The sequence below is a fragment of the Nannobrachium achirus genome (genome assembly GCF_963921795.1).
Source record: "Nannobrachium achirus genome assembly, chromosome: 24".
In the NCBI taxonomy this organism is placed as follows: domain Eukaryota; kingdom Metazoa; phylum Chordata; class Actinopteri; order Myctophiformes; family Myctophidae; genus Nannobrachium; species Nannobrachium achirus.
The window spans coordinates 36,443,027-36,463,670 of NC_137831.1; the positions used below are offsets into that span (position 1 = coordinate 36,443,027).

General features: G+C 43.7%; 1 protein-coding gene across 6 annotated transcripts in view; it reads right to left on the minus strand.

Annotated features, from left to right (window-relative positions):
- The window catches only part of LOC308280012 (peripheral plasma membrane protein CASK), a gene marked incomplete at its 5' end in the record, with an annotated part of 91,750 nt that overhangs the window by 57,391 nt on the left and 13,715 nt on the right, over positions 1-20,644 (minus strand). For all 6 annotated transcript variants that reach the window (XM_080720265.1, XM_080720262.1, XM_080720266.1 and 3 more), the window contains one exon: positions 9,383-9,495. In XM_080720265.1, coding sequence (XP_080576391.1) covers positions 9,383-9,495 — 113 coding nt within the window. The remainder of the gene's footprint in view (positions 1-9,382; positions 9,496-20,644) is intronic.

The following is a 20,644-nucleotide window of genomic DNA, read 5'->3' on the forward strand; positions in this document are numbered from 1 at the left end:
CATGGAAGTCTATGGAGAGGAATGGCATATGGGAGTACGAAGGTATTCTTAAAAGACGGGGAATGTTAAAGAACACCGGGGATACAGGTAATTAGACCAATAAGACCATGCGTGAGCTACGAAGGGCTAAAATTGGGGCTTTGGGAATCCCAGCCATTGTGTTTTGTTTTAAAATATTTTTTTCAATATTCTCCCTGATTGATTGATTGATTGATTGATTGATTGATTGATAGAACAGAACACAGAACATTTTCAGATGGGGGGGTCCGCGGCCAAACACTTCATTTTGGGGGTCCCTGGCATGAAAAAGGTTTGGGAACTATTACTGCTCCAGACTGCATGACGGAAGCATTTGAACGTTGTGGGAGGAGGCAACGGTCTGGCTTGCGAGACAACAGTACATGAAGCCGCACTCCAACACTGCTGTTGGCCTGGAGCCAACAGCAGCTGTGTGACTCGTGACAACGTCACAGATATGATCAAAATACCTTTTGATCTATGCTTTATAATCATAATCATATTTTAACTGGCAATTAGCATTAGACTAATTATATGAAGACAAGGTTGAAAATGGGTTAAGTCCTTTAAGCCCTGGCTGTATGTTGTATGTCAAGTTCAACCGGCACAAATAGTGTCACAACGTGACACATAGTGATCTTGTATATCAGCCATTTTCGGTCTTTGACATATGTGGATTTTTCTTATTTTTAATTTCTTTTACCCCACAATTTCTGCAACTGATTTCAATTGCTACTGCAAATGTAATCCTGGGCGCTACTCAACCTCTGCCAACCTGGGGAGAGCAACGAACTGTACCATGCTTCCTTCAACTTCCTTCCTTGAGGAGCTCAAGCCAATTCTTATCACCTAACAGAGTGGAGTGTCCCCGGTAGGACGTGGCACGTGGAAGGAACACGTTACTCCAACCAGTTCCTTTCCCCTCCATCAGGCACCCCGATTGGCCAGGGGGAGTGTACCTAGCCTAGGGGACACAGGGAGAACATGCAAACTCCACACAGAAAGGCCCTTTCTCCAACCCCACCTAGGGTATGTGCACTGATGACGCCCACAGCATCCCTGGCGGGAATCGAGCCCAGGACCTTCTAGCTGCGAGGCGACAGCGCTACAGACCGCGCCACCGTGCCCCCTTCTTCTTTTGTAACTTCTTGACTGACTCATTTGCTGCTATTTTAAACATAGGCTGAACTGTTTTCCTGACAAATTTTCCTCACCTTTTAACGTGGGCACATGCAAGCATCGTGCATGATCTGTGCGCGACTTATCTAGTAGACGTGTAGACTCGGTGACAGCTTTCGAATAAAAAAACCTCGGTGTGTTGCTAAATGCCTAAACTGTAAACTGTAAACTGTGCCTGTGAGTGAGTGGTGAGTGTGCCTGGCCTGCACAAAACAGCGCCCCTCCTTTAACTAGTGTGTTGTGTGTGGCCACTCAAGGTATTGCCAGGCTACGGACACGGCCAGCCAGCCAGCCACCCAGCCACCCACCCACGGACATACCCACGGACATACCTGTCTATTGGGAGCGCTTTCACCGCTCCAAAAACCCCATTGAAATAGACATATCCGCTGCCAGGCTGTATCCCTGCTTATCCGCCAGTGTTTACATGAAAAACCATTGGAAACAGCCAGCTGTGCGCTATGGTAACACGTGGGCACGTTCGCGCACATAGCAAACGATATGTGCGCAGATCATATGCCAGGCGGGTAGAGGAATTAAACAGCTACCAAATAAAAGAAAAACGCGTGAGAAAAGGCCATTCTATGGCCGTGCAGCTCCTTCCTTTGTTTACAAGGAAAACCTATGGGAACGGAGCTGCGATTGGACCTCAGGCCGGATATGGAAACCTAGATCCGGTCTAAACCGGAAAACACGACCAGATACAGTTAGGAGGCGGGCCTAAAGAGCCAGAATCGGCTATAATCAGCGACCATACTTTTAATTGTTTCTTAATGATTAAAGCTAATTAAATTTCCGGGATCAACGGGCATCGCAGAGTGGTACAGCGGGAAATCTCCGGTTTCGACGGGGATCGCAGGACATGAGTTAATATATTTTAAGAACATGGAACAGTTTGCATATCATTTAATCTCCCCAAAAATAGGGAGTCTGTGTCGAGGGAGGTTCAGAGCGTCTTCCTGTTGTCACCTGCCATGGTGTCACATCTCTGAGCCACGCTCACAGATGGTCCCTCTGACTGCCAGCACCAGGGACGTGCAGAGAATTTTAGAGAGGCAGGGGCTGAAATTTCTAAAAGGGCATTTTGGTGAAAATATTGAAAATAGCAGACCTCCAAGATCACAACACGTCGCAGCTTGGAGGTCAGCTATTTTCAGTAGTTGAACTGAACTGAACTAAGCATGAAAAAGGCAATACTGGAGAGGTGGCGTACAGTATGGATTTCTACACAGTGAGGGCAATTCGTTCAACATAAGACGCTGCATTCAAGTTCAGGAGAGTTTGGACAAGGCAATTCTCTTGAATGCTGCCTTCAGCTATGGCATGGAAAGAAGGCAGCATTAGCATTTCTTTCACCATAGTAAAAACTGCATTCATGGTCTGGAAAGACCACTTTTTACAGACGGATAAAAGGGCAGGGGCTCAAGCCCCCTTTGATGTGTATGTGTGCACGTGCCTGGCCAGCACTGTCACTGATAGCACAGTATGACACACACACACACGCACGCACGCACGCACGCACGCACGCACGCACGCACGCACGCACGCACACACACACACACACACACACACACACACACACTTGCATGCACACACACATACACACACACACACACGAGTGTGCGTGCACACACACACACACACACACACACACACACACATACACACACACACGCGAGCGTGCGTGCACACACACACACACACACACACACACACACACACACACACGCCACACATGCACGCAAGTACACATGCATAGATACACATGCAAACACAAACACATACACGTGCACGCACACGTTTGCACGCACACATGCACACGCTCGCGCTCACACACAGCGTGACACAGCTCAAAACCACATGGCAAGTCATGCCATGCACCACACACATGTTCGCAAACAGAGACTCACACACGCGCACACACACGCGCACACGCGCGCGCGCGCACACACACACACACACACACACACACACACACACACACACACACACACACACACACACACACACACACACACACACACACACACTGCCCAATATGCCCTGACATTCTATGCTTCTTTGGCTGCATTATAATGCAGACAAAGCAGCATGAGGCCATTTAGAAACAGCGTTCTGCTTTATAATGGTCTTTAGCACTGCCTTTCTCATGGACATATGGAATATCTGGCTGCCTGTATACAAGTATACATGTATGTATGTATTTGTCTGTATGTATATTTTAGATTCCTTAACTCTACAATAAGGGTTCCCAAACTCTTTCGGCCGCGACACCTCCAAAATAATCATATTTGAGCCGGGGACCCCCCGACCCTGAAAAGCACTGGGAATTCAAAATGTAGGATTTTACATAATAAAAATGTACATAAACAAAATGTATAACAAAAAATAATAATAATTGCGACCGTCAGGGAGCAGTTTACTATGAAAACCTCCACCGGCCGTCCGTCCGTCCGTCCGTCCGTCCGTCGGTCACACGTCACACGTCACACCTTTGCCCTGCTCATATCTCCGCATCAGTATGACATCACACCACATGTGTACACAAACCTTTGTGTACGTTGCTGTGGCAACAGTCTGTTGTTGCTGGTCTGTTAGTGTACGTTAGCAACCACCTTAGCAACCATGGTTTTACCCTAGCAACCAACTGTTTACCATAGCAACCATGTTTTTTTACCCTAGCAACCAACTGTTTACCATAGCAACCAGATACGCAGAGCAGGGATCTCCATATATGGGCATAAACAGGTGACATCACACTGATGTCAGATACTCAGAGCAGGGATTTCTCCATAATATATGGGCATAAAAGGGATTCTGTTAGGGATCTCCATATATGGGCATAAAAGGGATTCTGTTAGGGATCTCCATATATGGGCATACAAGGGATTCTGTTAGGGATCTCCATATATGGGCATAAAAGGGATTCTGTTAGGGATCTCCATATATGGGCATAAAAGGGATTCTGTTAGGGATCTCCATATATGGGCATAAAAGGGATTCTGTTAGGGATCTCCATATATGGGCATTAAAGGGATTCTGTTAGGGATCTCCATATATGGGCATAAAAGGGATTCTGTTAGCTGTTAGTGATCTCCATATATGGGCATAAAAGGGATGCTGTTAGGGATCTCCATATATGGGCATAAAAGGGATTCTGTTAGGGATCTCCATATATGGGCATGAAAGGGATTCTGTTAGGGATCTCCATATATGGGCATAAAAGGGATTGTATCCCAGATGATGCCCTGTTAGGAGATCCACACTAACAGAATCCATATATGGTCCTACCGACAGCTGCTATAAGCCAACCCTGGCGATAAGGTCTGAGTCGAAGAAATGCTTCTTTCCTGGCAAGAATTGCCCCTTTATACTGTAGGGCTCGTTTGTGTATTGTATGACATCACGCCACATCATCGGCTGAGGACTGTGTGATGTCATCATATCTCCATATATGGAGACATAAGTTGCTCATGCCCAAATATGGGCTGGTGAGGTCAGACTTAGTGTGATGCGTAGGTTATCTCCATATATGGAGATTCAACTTCAATGAGTAACCATGGCAAACTGTCAACTGCCCGTATGTCTTGATAATTGGTAAAACAAACTTTTGGCCTATTTGTGGAGATAAGCGACCGTTAGGGAGTCTTACTGGTATTCAATTGTATTGTCAATATTGTCTATTTAGCATGACACATTTTAAATGTTGTAAATGATCTTATTCTTAGTCTTGCTGTTATTCTTTGACCTGCTATGTTATCCATTTTGGTGTGATGTGTTTTTTTAATTGTGTAATTTCTTGTATACTCAAAATGGACAGAAACGCCATAAAAGAAGTTGCCTTTTGCCGTCATATTTACAAACTCATTGCAATAACATTCAAAATGACTTTCCATATTGTTCTTTTGATCTATTTCCAAAAATATGAAATGAAGAAAATACTTTCAAAAGCAAATAATTAATCAAATGAATAAGACGTTTAATATGATTTTTTGACTATAGCATAAAATGGGCATTCAAATATTGAAGGGCTTCTAAAAGTCACCAGAAAATAAATTCAAAATGCCAACCATCTTAAAAAATCTTCTATGGGTAACTTCTAACAAAAAAAAGGTTGTCAGCTTCTACCCAAACATAGCTGCTTCATTGTGCTTCAGAGGCACTTTCCGAAGTACTTTTCTGTTTTGGCCCCATAACTAAATGTTATGTTGGAGGCTTTGTGAGCTTGTAAATCTGCTATTTCTCGAAATGTATCTGTGGAACGGAGTCATGTAGTGCTTCAACTCCAACAATTCCAAGTGCTTATGATTATCTAGCAAATACATGGACATTATATTTCAACACATATGTACAAACCCACCTTGACATAAACACAGAGATTACACACATTTTTCGATAGACCAAGAGTAGCTATACGTAATGGAAAGGTAATTAGACCCCTCTTTTTAATTTTCCCTCTTAAAATTGCCAAATACAAGGCACAAATACTTAGTTTGCATAGCTATATGGAATGGAAAGGTAATTAATTAGACCTCTCTTTTTCATTTTCCCTCTTTAAAATTGCCAAATACAAGGAACAAATACTTCAATTATTTGCATTGCAAAACAATTCAATACCGAATACCGCATTTTAAAACGATACGATACAAAGCCAAAACGGTACGATATTTTGATTTTGCAAACGATATAGTAGATCATTGCAAATTAAAATCGATTTTTCGATTCAGTTACTATATCGTTACAACCCTAGAAAATAGCAGATTTACATGCTCACAACGCCTCACAAAATGTAATGTCTCAACTCTTGGTGCTCGTCAGGGTGGGGGGGGTCCCCAGTTAAAATATGATTATTTTGGGGGCCGTGACCCCCATGAAAAGGTTGAGGACCACTGCTGTGTGGGAAACAGTGTCATAGACCAGGGGTTCCCAAACTTTTTTGTCTCAGGGCAGCCCATTTTAATCCGAGGCACCCCTACATTATAATTTTCACTCCCAGCACCTTATATTTATAGCATATTGTCGTTGTCGGGTGGAAACCTTGTATGTACAAGACCGTTCGTTTTGTATTTATCATCTATAAAATGTACTGAACTAGTGAAAACAGCAGATCTACAAGCACACAACGCCTCACGATGTGCTTGTAGATCGGCTGTTTTCACTAGTTTTGTGCAACAGTCTTGTATGATGAAGCAGGGCTTTGCTTTACCAAAATACGTACACATTTGAAACTTGGAGATACAAGGTTTCTGCCCAAAAATGATGATATTTTAGTGATTATGTTGCGATGAAAACGTTGAGATAATAGCCATTTTGGTTAAAACCGACTGAAAATAACTTTGTACTTCAAGTTTAAAATGATACTAAATATTTTTTCAAGTGTCCAAATGAATTCCAAATATTATCAAATCATCTCGCGGTACCCCTGGACTTCCGTCGCGGCACCCCAGGGTGCCCCGTCACCCACTTTGAAAACCCCTGTCGTAGACTGATGTCCATCCATCCATCCATCCATCTTCAACCGCTTATCCGGAATCGGGTCGTGGGGGTAACAGTTCCAACTGATACCTCCAGATTTCCTTATCCCGAGCAACTTCCTCCACTCCCTCAGGGAGTATACCGAGGCGTTCCCAAGCCAGTCTGGAGATATAATCCTTCCATCTGGTCTTTGGTCTGCCATGGGGTCTCCTCCCAGTGGGACGCGCATCGAGGACCTTCCTAGGAAGGCGCTCGGGGGGCATCCCTACTAGATGCCCGAACCACCGAAGCTGACTCCTTTCCAAGTGTAGGAGCAGCGGTTCTATTCCAAGTCTCTCTCGGGTGACTGAACTTCTCACCCTATCTCTAAGGGAGATACCAGCCACCCGTCTGAGGAAACCCATTTCGGCCGCTTGCACCCGCAACCTTATACTTTCGGTCATGACCCACACTTCATGACCATAGGTGAGAGTAGGAATGAAGATTGCTCGGTAGACAGAGAGCTTTGCCTTCCGGCTCAACTCTTTTTTCTTCACCACAGTGCGATTTAGCAACTGCAAAACCGCTCCTGCTGATCTGATTCTCCGGCTGATCTCCTTTTCCGTCTTCCCCTGATGTCATGGCTGGGAACTCTTCCTGGCGGACATCTGCGCTCCACTGGAGCGGATATTTCTACTTCTAGTGTTTTTTTTTGTCATGGCTGCCAGTTCCCACCTGATGTTGTGTGGGAGTCCTGACTGCTCCAGGCCGCGCTGAATAACCGCTAGCTTGCATAACGACTTCAGACGGGGATTGAAATCTAAGACGGACAGCTCATTGGCTGTGTTTCCTCCTCCAAAGATGATGACACGATCTCCCACCATGCAACAGGATGTCCTATGCATGCTTAAAGGCGGGCCTTTCCCCTTAGGCACAATCTCCTTCCAGGAGAAAGTCTCTGGATTGAATTTCCACAGCTCATTTAAGTTCTGGTGACCAAAGTGACCAAACATATACAGTTCTCCATTGTGGGCAAAGGCTGAATGACGCCAATGTCGATGCCAGCGTCTTTCTGGAAGAAGCTGTGCTGCAGAAGGCGTGTTCAGCCAGCTGTTGGTCTCTGTGTCAAACACTCTGAGGCTGTTGAAGTGCCAATAACTCGCGCCCCCAAATACAAACATCTTTGTCCCGGTGATGGTGGCAGAGTGACCTCCTGAAGCAGGAGGCAGAGTGCCTCCGGTGATAATTAAGGACCAGACCATCGTGGTGGTGTCCAGCTTGTAGATGTCATCAGTGCGTTTAAACAGATGCCGGCTAAATCCTCCATGGACATACATGATCTTCCCCAAGGCACAGGCTGAGTGTTCCCACCTCTCCTCTGGAAGGGTCCCATAAACCCTGGGCTTGATCCATCTGTGGGTGTCCACATCAAACATATGAAGCTGGTTTTTCTTAGTTTTTTTATAGTTAAACATGCTGCCTCCAAAGATGTAGACCATATCTTCAATGAGCACAGCTGTGTGGCCATAGCGATCACAGGAAACCTCAGGGGGTCGTTCTCCTGTTGTAGTCGTCACTGGGGTCAACTTCCTCCAGATAAAAGACACTGTGTTGAAGATGTACACACGAAGCTGATCACGGTCATTACGGTCATTATGTCCAAAGTAGTACAGCTTGAGTCCTACTGCGACAGCAGCATTAGCGTCTGGTTTTATCAGATGTGCCGTCCAGTGTAGCATTTCTGTCACTAAATTACTCATTCAGAATTAAGTGGCTTAATTAAGAAGCTGCTTAATTATGGTCTACTTACATTTAACAATTCATTATAATAAAGTACAGGGCTGTGATGTCATTGCATTATTACCGTATTATGTAGAATAAACAGTGACTTCGCCAACTAAAGTTTGACATTTTTCTAGATAATGTGGTTGCCAGTAGGGCAACCAGACTACTGTTCTAGCCCATTGTTCATAGTTTCCAGGATACAAAATCTGATGTCATCAGTGATGTAATTGATTCTGAGTGATTCTGAGTTCAATTTGGGAGTGGTGCTGGTGAGGAGTCCAGTGATGTCATCACAGGCATTGACACTAAGGCTTGCCCACCTACCCCCGGCAGGTAAATAAAACCTTCGGGCAGGTGAAGTTTGCTTTCAGGTCGCCCGACTGGGCAAGTGCTCATTTGAGAGGGGACACAACCGTCTATAAACACAACACCAGATATCTGTCTAAACACCTGAACATGACCAGCGCACTCTGTCTTCTGGTCTGTGGAATGTAAGTGTGAAACCATATACATATTCAATCATAGTTATGTAGGCATTTGGATTTGAAGGTATTGAGGTATGACATTTTTTAGCGCACAGCCCCAGAAAGTAAAGAAATAAGTGTTACATTTTCTGGCAAGTGGGCATGACCTTTCTGGCAAGTAGAACATGACCTGTACTTGCCCGACGGGCAAGTGCCTCTGAGACCTTAGCGTCAACCACTGCATCAGTGATGTCACCGATTCTGACTGGTGTGGTTAGTCTCATTGTGTTCTATGGGGGAATGGTGCAAGCTTGGTCGAGCTTCACATGACGTTCACATCTTTCTAGTTCTTATAACGTTCCTGGACGTAATTGCCACCGGAAGGGTTAACGGCTTGCATCGGGGCTGCCTCTAGTGGCTCAGGTCTATTTCATCCAATCAGATTGCTTTGTCGGAACTACCTGTTGAATAACGTGTCTTACCCTCTGTGCTGAGGCCGGGGCTGGAGGTGAAACTGGCCACATCTACGATCTTCACCGCAAACTGCTGGCCTGTGTCTCTGTTGATACAGCGCCGCACCACGCTGAACGGACCCCTGCAACGCACGCACGCGCACGCACACACACACACACACACACACACACACACACACACACACAGAGAGAATGGAAAGAGTTAGTGACACAGTCCACGCACAAAACCGCTCGCAACACTTTGGACGTGCATTTTCAAACAGTGATGAAAATGAACATAGTGATGATAGTTTTTTCAATGTATTTTGTGGTCGATGGTTCTTTCTTAACCTCTTGAACCCCATTGCCCCCGCGGGGGCAAAAGGTGTTGACCTTTGAACAGCTGTCAATAAATGTCAATAAATCAATAGAGACCAAATCAAACTACAATTTCATTGCTGATTATTGTTACAGTGGGCCTACAGCATAGTAATCAGCTGCCATTGTACTTTTTCAATCATCTTTTCCTAGATAAATGATCACAGAAGGACAATTTGGTAAGAGAAATGTGATGTTTTACACTGCATTTGTAAATTTTCAGGGGTTAGCTGACATTTGGTGGGTCAAGAGTAGCCACAATCAATGTAGTTTTGTGTCCACAAGTTACAACTGTTCCAATTTGGGCATACATTTTAGGCGGATTTTTCCCCTGGACCCCCCTGGGGCTTAAGAGGTTAACCACTCGAACCCCAGCATCCATATTCTGGTGGTAACATTAGCCCCAAAAATTGCAGATATACACGCTTTGCATGGAGTCGTACTTGGTCCAAGCAAGGAAAGAACTCAGATCCAGCGTATTAAGTCTATAGGGTTCAAGTCTGTAAATAAAGGTATATATATATAGGATACCTGTGACAGCAGTTGAATAATCAAATTTGATTTTAGTCTGTCAAGGACTTCAGTTTGCACTTGCACATACACGCACATACATGCACGCACGCACGCACGCACGCACGCACGCACGCACGCACACACACACACAGTGTCAGCAATTCTTCCGGTTCACTACACCAGCGTATAACTGATCGCAAATTTGGCAGACATAACTCCATATCCAATCCCTAAAACCAAGCAAATATTATACATGTCTAATCCTGACCTTAGCCCCAACCTGAATATTTTCATAAATAAAAACGTGTTTCTAAAAATCTCTTAAAACCATAAAATATATATTTTTTTCTTCTTGTGAGGACAAGGAAAACGGTCTGAACAACGTCTATTTCTCAAATACTACTATAGAAGTTTGGTCTACACACACACACACACACACACACACACACACACACACACACACACACACACACACACACACACACACACACAGACACCTTGCAGACATGCAGAGAGGGAGGGTTAGCTTGCATAGCCTAGCGGTTAGCTTCAGGGCCTCCACTGAAGTACTAACAGTGTGAATTACAGGGTTATTTGGACGCGCCCTGGCACTGCGTGGCCCCACAGCTGTAAAAGCTCAAATATAAGGCTCCGTTACGCCCCATTTGTACCTCATCGTATCCGAAAATAGCAGACCTACAAGCTCACAACGTGTCACGTCCACAGCGCGTTGCGAGCTTGTAGGTCTGCTTGTTTTTTGACAGAGCATAAATGCTCCTTTTTTTTCCTGAAACTTGAGTTGGGGGGAAAAACCCAGCCTGAAGCCTGAAGCCGATCTACAACAAGCAACGGTCCTGGATTAAAATAACAAAACAATAACTTTTCCATTTCCTGGAAAGTAACTGTTGTTGTGGACATGCAAGGTCTCTGCGCAGGCGTATACACACATAGACATCAAAGGGGGCTTAAGCCCCTTTTACCCGTCTGAAATAAGTGTCCTATGGTGAAAGACGAAGGCAACATTCAAGAGAATTGCCTTGTCCAAACTCCCCTGAACTTGAATGCATCATCTTATGTCGACAGAAATGCCCTCACTGTGTAGAAATCCATGCTGTACGCCACCTTTCCAGTATTGCCTTATTATGCTTAGTTTAGTGTGGTATCAAGAACCGAAAATAGCCAACCTACAAGCTCACAACAAGCTGGCTTTGTGAGCTTGGAGGTCTGCTATTTTCAATATGTTCACCAAAAGGCCCTTATAGAAATTTCAGCCCCCGCCTCTCTAACATTCTCTGCACGTCCCTGTCTCTGCCCAACAGCGGCGATATCATTTTGTCCACCACTGCCGGTGTGACTGCGGTGGGAGAGGACATCTGGAAGCTGTGAAGGAGACATCTGGCTGAAAGGATGTCTGGGGCGTGTTCGCGTTATCCTACTGGGCCTGTCTGACGGGAGGGGTTATACACAGTTCAGCTTCAGCACAGTTCCGGGACAACATAAGTAAAGTCTCAAGTCTTTTGCTCTCGAGTCCCGATCGTCATGAGAGAGAAGTCCCAAAGACAGGAAAGTCCCAAGTCAATACAGGCAAGTCCCAGGTCAAGACAGGCAAGTCCCAGGTTAAGTCACAAGTAAAGTCCAAGTCCTAAACTGTTCTTGTTTCGAGTCCCAAACAAGTCCTAACCTTGTTGGACGGTATAAAGTGACTCAAAAGGACTTGGACTCATGTGAAGCTTGACAAATCCTCAAGCTTAAAGTTATACTATGTAACTTTTTTTATAAAACAAATCTTAAAATTGTCCTAACTATTAAATCACAAAAGTTTTAGAAGATCCGCTCCGTGAATTTCAGCCTGTAAAGCCTTCTCTATATATGTAAACTGCGATCCTTACCGGGGACCGGATCTCGCGCCAAAATGACGTCATCTGCATCTGAATCCGTATCCGCCTTGTCCCGGATCATACTTCTGGCCAATCACAGCGCGTGTTCTCCGGAAGTAACTAGAGGCTTTGCAAATAACATCAGCCATTACGCTAGCACAGGCTGGCCTGGTTGTAGTTATTCTGGAGCTGAACTATGGAGAAGCAACAGCCGAAAAAACCTGAGCTCCCTGGAACTAATCCTCCACCCACGAAAAGGAAAAAAACACAGGACTATATTCAAAAACAAAAAGAATATGACCAGCTACGGCAGAAATCACGGATTTATCTGCTTCATATACACGAGAGGTGGCAAAAGTTGAGGAAAGAAAAAAACTTCCCCACTGATTGGAAACTGGCTCTTTTTCTTTTGAACTGGTAAGTTTGTAAAAAATAAACATACTTGCTCTTTGTCATTGTTGTACTTTTAGTGCAAGTGCATACCATACGTTGGTATAGAATTTAGTCAATGTATACGATGGATAGCAACGCTGGTCAAAGGATGTTGTAGCAGTAGCCCTCTGACGACCGTCCTGTTTATTCAGCAGCCCTTTGTGTGTGTGTTCATTCACAAGTATTTGAATTTGAATACATCCGAATCTCCTAAAGACATTGTTATTGACTCTGGGCTACTCTTACATTTGCAATCATATTGTGTATTGAGTCAATACCGCGGCGATGCACCATTCCCCCAAACTTTCAATGTTTATGAATGGTAGCTTAGCTTGTAGCTATCCCCCCGCCGAAAGTCGGGGGGACGAATATTTACTATTCTGTCCATAACGGCACATAACTCGGTAACGGCGCTGAGTTAGCCTGGGGCCAGCCTATATACTATGCAGCTAACTAGTAACTGCGTATAGATCCCCTCCATGTTTTAACCATAGGTTTTAACATGTGTGGGGATGAAGTCTAGCTCCAGCTAGGCTTATCCTCCCCCATAATTATTTTCCCTTTTTTGTATTTGCTTTGTTTGTTTTACAAATGCTAGCTTTATTGGTTGTCTTCCTATCAAAGCTTATTGGGGAGCTAATTTGTAAACCTTGACATATAATGTATGCATCCAAGTTGTATTTTTGGCATACCGTGTATGTAACAATAGCCATCTTTACCGGAGTCTACAATCAACGCTGGAACAAGCAGCAGCTGTAGCAGAGGGATGCCGTGCGAAAACAGAATGAACAGAATATAGAGAGTGGACAGACACATTTTGTTTGTGCCCGCTTCCTACTTCCGGTGTAGTCTTTCGGACTAGTGGTTAGTGTAGGAACTACACTGGAAATACCGGTACCTGCAATACCGCTAGTGACCACTACCACTACTTGGGAAAGTTACATGGTATGCCTTTAAACCTCACCAAACGTAGAGGATTAGTTTCAGATCGACAGACAGACATTCGTCGATTATTAGTTAGATGTTTCAACATGGTATATATCTCAAATAATTACAATTTAGGCGATTATGCTATAACTGTGACAGGACTGCACGGTAACACAACCTGGCTTTTCGTCCAGCTTGCAGAATGGCATTTTTTTCCGGCACGAGACACCGGCACACGACGATGTATAAAACGCGGCTTAAGTGGTTAAGCAAGCAGAAAGCCCTGTAAGCTTTGATTTAGCTGAAACTTGCCCTGTAAAGTCAATACATCACAGGGTGGGTGTGTGTGTGTGCGTGCATGCGTGCCTATCAGGGACGTGCAGAGAATGTTAGAGAGGCAGGGGCTGAAATATGTAAAAGGGCCTTTTGGTGAAAATATTGACAATAGCAGACCTCCAAGCTCACAACGTGCCGCGCTGCGACGCGCTGCGACGCACTGGGACGCGTTGTGAGCTTCGAGGTCGGCTATTTTCAGTACTTGATACTACACTAAACTAACCATAAAAAAGGCAATGTGGCGTACAGCATGGATTTCTACACAGAGAGGGCAATTCTTTCAACATAAGATGCTGCATTTAAGTTCAGGAGAGTTTGGAAAAGGCAATTCCCTTGAATGCCGTCTTCAGGTATGGCATGGAAAGAGGGGCATTTGCATTTCTTTCACCATAGTAAAAACTGCATTCATGGTCTGGAGAGGTCTCTTTTTACATACGGGTAAAAGGGCAGGGGCTCAAGCCCCCTTTCATGTCTAATGTGTGCTGGTGCCTGGTGCCTATAATGATAAACCCAGCCATGCAAGAACGTAGGCAATAAGTGCTCATTCCCCCCCCCCCCCTCTCCGGGGACTCCACAGGGATCCTACCGAGGCCCCCGCCTGCAAAAGCGACCTCTGCCCTCTGCTTGATGACCTGTCAAAAAGGTGATTGGCTGCAGCAGCTGCTTCTCACAATAACAGAGTTTGGGGAAACGACGGTGGGCGTGTGCTTCACAACAGAGCAGGGGTCTTCTTTCAACGGTTTTTCAAGCACAAAGACCCCCTTAGCTAGTTGTGGGCGATATGGAAATCACAATATTCTTCCAAGCTGTATCACGATACACAATCTTATCGCGATTCTTTTTCATGTTGGTTTCGATGGTTATTTTTCAAGTTACTTAACAGTACAACCACCTATGAGGTAACAAAAACTAAAAGAAAAAGGAGTAACAGACCATTTAGACCAGTGGTCCTCAAAGTGGGGTCCAGGGACTCTCTGGGCTCCTTTTGGGAGGTCTAAATTGATCCTTACAAGTAAGTAACTCTGACAGTATACAAATGAAACCAAATGGACCCAATTTGGTTTCATTTGTAGACTGTCAGAGTTAAGGGGAACCTTGACATTTTAATGTTTGAGAACTATTGATTTAGACCAAAATGCAGGTTTAAATGCATTCTGCAACGAATCTCTGTATTAACAATTCAACAGGATTGAATCACAATATATACGATATCTCTGAAAAGGCATATCGTGGAGACATTGTATCGCCTCAACGATATTTCTCAACATATCGCCCACCCCTATACCCTTAGCTGAGAGCGAGAAGAAGCAGGGCCAAAATGCCTCAACTTTAAATTGAGTACACGTGTTTGAGTCTTTCGAGTGAGAAGGGGGGCGCGTGTTCTGCATCTAGCATTTGGTAAGACCCAAATTCAGAGTGAACATTTCTAACTCAAATCTTCGCTTCTGGGGGTCCGTGGAACAAAATATTTTGAGATGGGGGTCCGCAGCAAAATACATATCATTGTGGGGGTTACGGATTTAGAAGACATTTGTAGAATCGGCTATTTCAGTGGTTTTCAAACTTTGTCAAGGGATCCCCAAAATGATATTTGGCCGCGGACCCCCATCTCAAAATATTTTGTTCCACGGGCCCCCAGAAGCAAAGATTTTTGAATTTGGGTCTTGCCAAATACTACATGGAGAATAGATACAGTACATGCGCTCGCGGAAGGGGCTTTTTTCTGTGATTGTTCAGTAACAACAATCTCTGTCTATAAAACAGAAAATACAATGTTATCTGCACATTGATTGTGTCATCACTTGCTATTTCACGTGTTTATCCTATATCCTGTGTGAGTTCTCTCTTCTGATTGGAACAACTAAAAACTAAAAATTGTGAGTATCTTTTTTACATTTCCAGAAAAGTAACCGTTTCTTTTGGACATATTTAAGGTTTCCACCCGATAGAGACGATTGTGTTGATTCTCAAGTCTAATGTTGTGTTTGAGAGGGGGAGGGGAGGAGCCATGTAGCGATGACATCGCACACGCACGCACGCACGCACGCACGCACGCACGCACGCACGCACGCACGCACGCACACACACACACACACACACACACACACACACACACACACACACACAAAGTGTCAATCTTCACACATGATCTCTTGGCTCGTTGCCAGCCTTTAGGTTCACATGCATACTACAGCGTTGACACTGAGGCTTTAAAGTTAGCATGGTGGAATTCATTCTGTTTAGATCAGGGGTCTTCAACGTTTTCAGGCCAAGGACCCCTTAGTTGAGAGCGAGATGAATCAGGGACCCCGACAACCTTTCCATATAGTTTCATTGTTTGACAGCACAATCATCAGTGTATTTTGGATTCATGTCAAATTGTGTTTTCAGATATTTAACCACTTGAACCATCATTACCTAATAAACTTGACCTTTCACTCTGTACTTAGTCTGCTCTTTTTCCCACCTACACCAAACCTCTTTGCCGAAAATCTCAGATTATGGACACTGGGTTCAAGTTGTTAATATAAAAAGGATTGGAATATTTGGAGGACCCCCGGGCCCCTAGGGATAACTTTGAGGACTCCCTAGGGAACTTTGATCCCTTGGGATCCCAGACCCCCTGTTAACGACCCCTGGTTTAGATCACAAGAACTGGGTCGGTACCCATTTGTGTGTCGCGGACACATTTTTATGGGACGCTTAATGTTTTGTTTCCTACATTTTGTTCCTCTTATTATTATTAATAAAAGAAAATCAAAAAACATTCCCAAAAAAGCTAAGGTTTTCAACAAAACAAATTTATTGTTCAGTGCTTTCATGAAGAAATGAAAGAAAAATCTAAGAAATTACATAAATTAGAAAACAAAGGCTTAAGAAGCAGTGAAAAGAGCCAATCTACAAGCTCACAACGCAGCACGAAGCGACACGTTGTGTGCTTGTGGATCTGCTGTTTTCTCTAGTTTTTGACCCGGGTGTAATTTCTCTCGAGCTAAAAGGTTTGGGAACCAGTGGTTAGGTGGAATACAGCCGTGTTCATTTCGTAGACTAAAACTATGACGAGAAATTAGAGCTTTGGCCAGCTCCTCCTGACAAAAATGTCCCTCCAACTGAATTTCAACATAAACAGTGGAATAGAACCTAAATACAGCCAGGGGGACGCGTCTTTCTACAAGGAAACATCCCAGCACAATAATATAGTGACTGATGGGACTGAGGGAAATGACAGCTAAAAAATGTATACATACAGTATATATTAAAAATAGTCTTAAGGTTACCTAGTTTCCCTTTAAAATATGATTTGCACTTGCACACATATTTTATTAAGTGTGCCTGCTATGCAATAGCAGAACACTTATTGTAATCCGCCATACTTAAGTCAGTCAGTCAGTCAGTCAGTCAGTCAGTAAGTAATGTTCTTGCAAATTTCTGCTCGTAATAACTGCCGCACAATTTACGCCACCGCCGCAATATATACATCAAAACGTGCGGCTCGGCCGGGAATGGTGTGCTATTACTTTTCTTTCCGATCCGCGTTACCATTGCGACGTAATTCGCAAAAAACGACGCCAAAAAACCCCATTGACTTAGAATGGGGGAAACTTCGGCACGTAATAACTGCCGCACAATTTACACCACCCCCGCAATATATACATCAAAATGTGCGGCTCGGCCGGGAATGGTGTGCTATTACTTTTCTTTCCGATCCGCGATACGATTGCGACGTAATTCGCAAAAAACTACGCCCAAAAACCCCATTGACTTAGAATGGGGGACTCCGAAAAAAACCCAGAAACTTTGGCGCCACATAACTCTGCCATACTTTTGCCTAGCAACGTGATTTAAACTTTAAAATGCACACACAACTTTGGTCTTTTTCCGGCCAATAGGGATGAGCTGTAATTGATTAAGCCCTGCCCCCTCTGTAACAGGAAGTGTCCTTCGCCAAACAGGAAGTGCCTCTATAACTCATGAACCGTTTGTCGTACAGACTCGCGGCTGGTGTCATACATTTTTTTTTCCTCAAAAAAATTTTTTTTTCTCAAAAATTTTTTTTTTCTCAAATTTTTTTTTTCTCAAAAATTTTTTTTTCTCAAATTTTTTTTTCTCAAAATTTTTTTTTTCTCAAAATTTTTTTTTCTCAAATTCTTTTTTCTCAATTTTTTTTTCTCAAAATTTTTTTTTCTCAAAAATTTTTTTTTCTCAAATTTTTTTTTTCTCAAAAAAAATTTTTTTCTCAAATTTTTTTTTTCTCAAAAAATTTTTTTTCTCAAAAATTCTTTTTTCTCAAAACTTTTTTTTCTCAAAAAAAATTTTTTCTCAATTTTTTTTTTCTCAAAAATTTTTTTTTCATAAATTTTTTTTTTCTCAAATTTTTTTTCTCAAATTTTTTTTTTCTCAATTTTTTTTTCTCAAAAACTTTTTTTCTCAAATTTTTTTTTTCTCAATTTTTTTTTCTCAAAAAATCTTTTTTCTCAAAAAAATATTTTTTTCTCACAAAACAATTTTTTCTCAAAAAACTGTTGTTAAAGTGCGACCCGTGATAACGGCCAAAAATGAGCCAAAACGCCACTAATTAGTCGAAATGGCTGACTTCCTGTTTGGTTTCTGATTGGCTGCTGGCCTTGTGACGTGGGTAGAGCTGCGAGGGCCCGGTCATCGCTGCTTGCAGCTTTAATTCATTAATCCTGGCCTATTTCGCCAAACAGGAAGTGCCCCTCACACCAAACAGGAAGTGACCCTTTTTCTCGTGAACCGTTTGTCGTACAGACATGTGGGTGGTGTCATATGAAGAACAGTAATGTTAAAGCTTATGCAAAAAATGCTAATGTTAAAAAATATAACGCTAATGCTAACACCAACCGCTACACAAGGTTGCACAGACTTAGCGAGCTGCAGGCACACTTAAAATTTCTTAGAAATTTTCTTTTCTAGTTTTATTTTTAATTGCACAAAGTGACATGTTATGAGCTTGTATAGGCTATCTAAGCTTTCAATGGATTGAATGGGTTAAAACTACTTTGAATGTGTGAGGGAATTCCCCACATTATGAGCGCTGAATTTGTGAGAATTAAAATATGCGCAATTCCCCAAATCCTGCACTGGCAAGGTTATATTGTGGGTGAAATAGACTTCTAGGTAGTCTCTCTCTCTCTCTCTCTCTCTCTCTCTCTCTCTCTCTCTCTCTCTCTCTCTCTCTCTCTCTCTGTCTCTCTCTTTCTCTCTCTCTCTCTCTCTCTCTCTCTCTCTCTCTCTCTCTCTCTCTCTTTCTCTCTCTCTCTTTCTCTCTCTCTCTCAATCCAAAAACCAAAGTGTTTCCTCATGCAAATTAGGGAAAGAAGCGTGTGAATATTCAGAGAATAATTAGCATTCCCCTCAGTGATGCTGTGAAGATTTGCCACTAAAGCCTTTCTGCTAGACACGTCTGATGAGGATTATTTACAGCTCCACTGACGACACAGATGCAACACCGATTTAGGAGAATCCTAAAGCCATGGATGAAACCAAATGAAATCTCACAACTGAAACATGTTCTATGGCCAAGTCCTAATGTGAGTTTTGTGAAACAGATCACACATACACTGTATATTGTACACTGGGATGAACAATTTCCTTGACCTTGACATTCAAGACAAAACAAGCATATCAGGATCCCTTTTCTCTAAAACAGCAACAGGTGGTGAAAAATGAATACTTTGAACAGAACGTTTACAAACTAAAACACAATTTCACTTTTGAACTCCTTCCACGGTATGCATATCTTAGTCACATTTTATGTTACACATTTGTGAGTGTATATATGTTACAGTATGTTCAAGAAACCAGTAAAAGTTGTCAAGGAGCACTCGTTTTGACGTTCACCACACACTAATCACCACCAGATGGCGACGTCAGCCACTGGATAAGAGAGTTACGTCACGCTTTGAACTCGCCGCAGACCGGAAGTGTTTACTCTTTATTTACTAGCCTAGCCTAGCCTAGCCTAGCCTAGCCTAGCCTAGCCTAGCCTAGCCTAGCCTAGCCATTAGCTCCATTGTAGTCACTTGGACAGGGCGTTTAACGTGCGCTTGCCCAGGCCTTACGGCCTGGGCATAAATATAACGATTGCATTCACCACGGCTTCGTAACTCGCGCGGCGCTCCGCCGGCCGCGCGGCCCTGGCCCGCTCTTCGCGGCCACTCGCGCCTGCGGCGCTCGGGGGCGAAGAGCAGGACCAAGGTCCGCTGGCCTTCGCGCCGCTTGGGGCTTCGTGGACCCAGGGGGGCCTCGTAACTCGTTTGGGCTTCGTGGATACAGGGGGGCTTCGGTAGCCGCTCGCAGTGTCGTGGACAATAGAGCGGCGCACCGCCTGGAATACGTTGTTGTGGCGACCGCTTGCTCCGCCCCGTGCCGCATCACGAGTGCTCCGCGTCTCGAATGTGCTGTTTCTCCAATATACTATGACATATACACACAACACATGCATATCTCAATCCTCGATCAGAGGATGGCAAAAGAGGAGCCCCCCAACACCAGCACTGATTCCTAAACAATTAACAACAATTAACAATCTGTAACTGATGTTTTCTGATGCTTTAGTGATATTGTTCCTGCTGTTCTTCATACTGCCAACACAGACTGAGGCTTTAACCTTTGATTTTATGGGATACCTAAAGGTGTCTCCACAACAGACTAGGGATCGCCAACAGTTAACGGTTTAGCACGGGTAAGCACAAACGGTTAACGGTGACCGATAAATAAATAAAAAAAGTCAATCTGCGTTGCGTGTCACACCAAAAGCCCCGGACATCAATGTCTGTAACATCATCCATGCAACTATTCGCCCTGC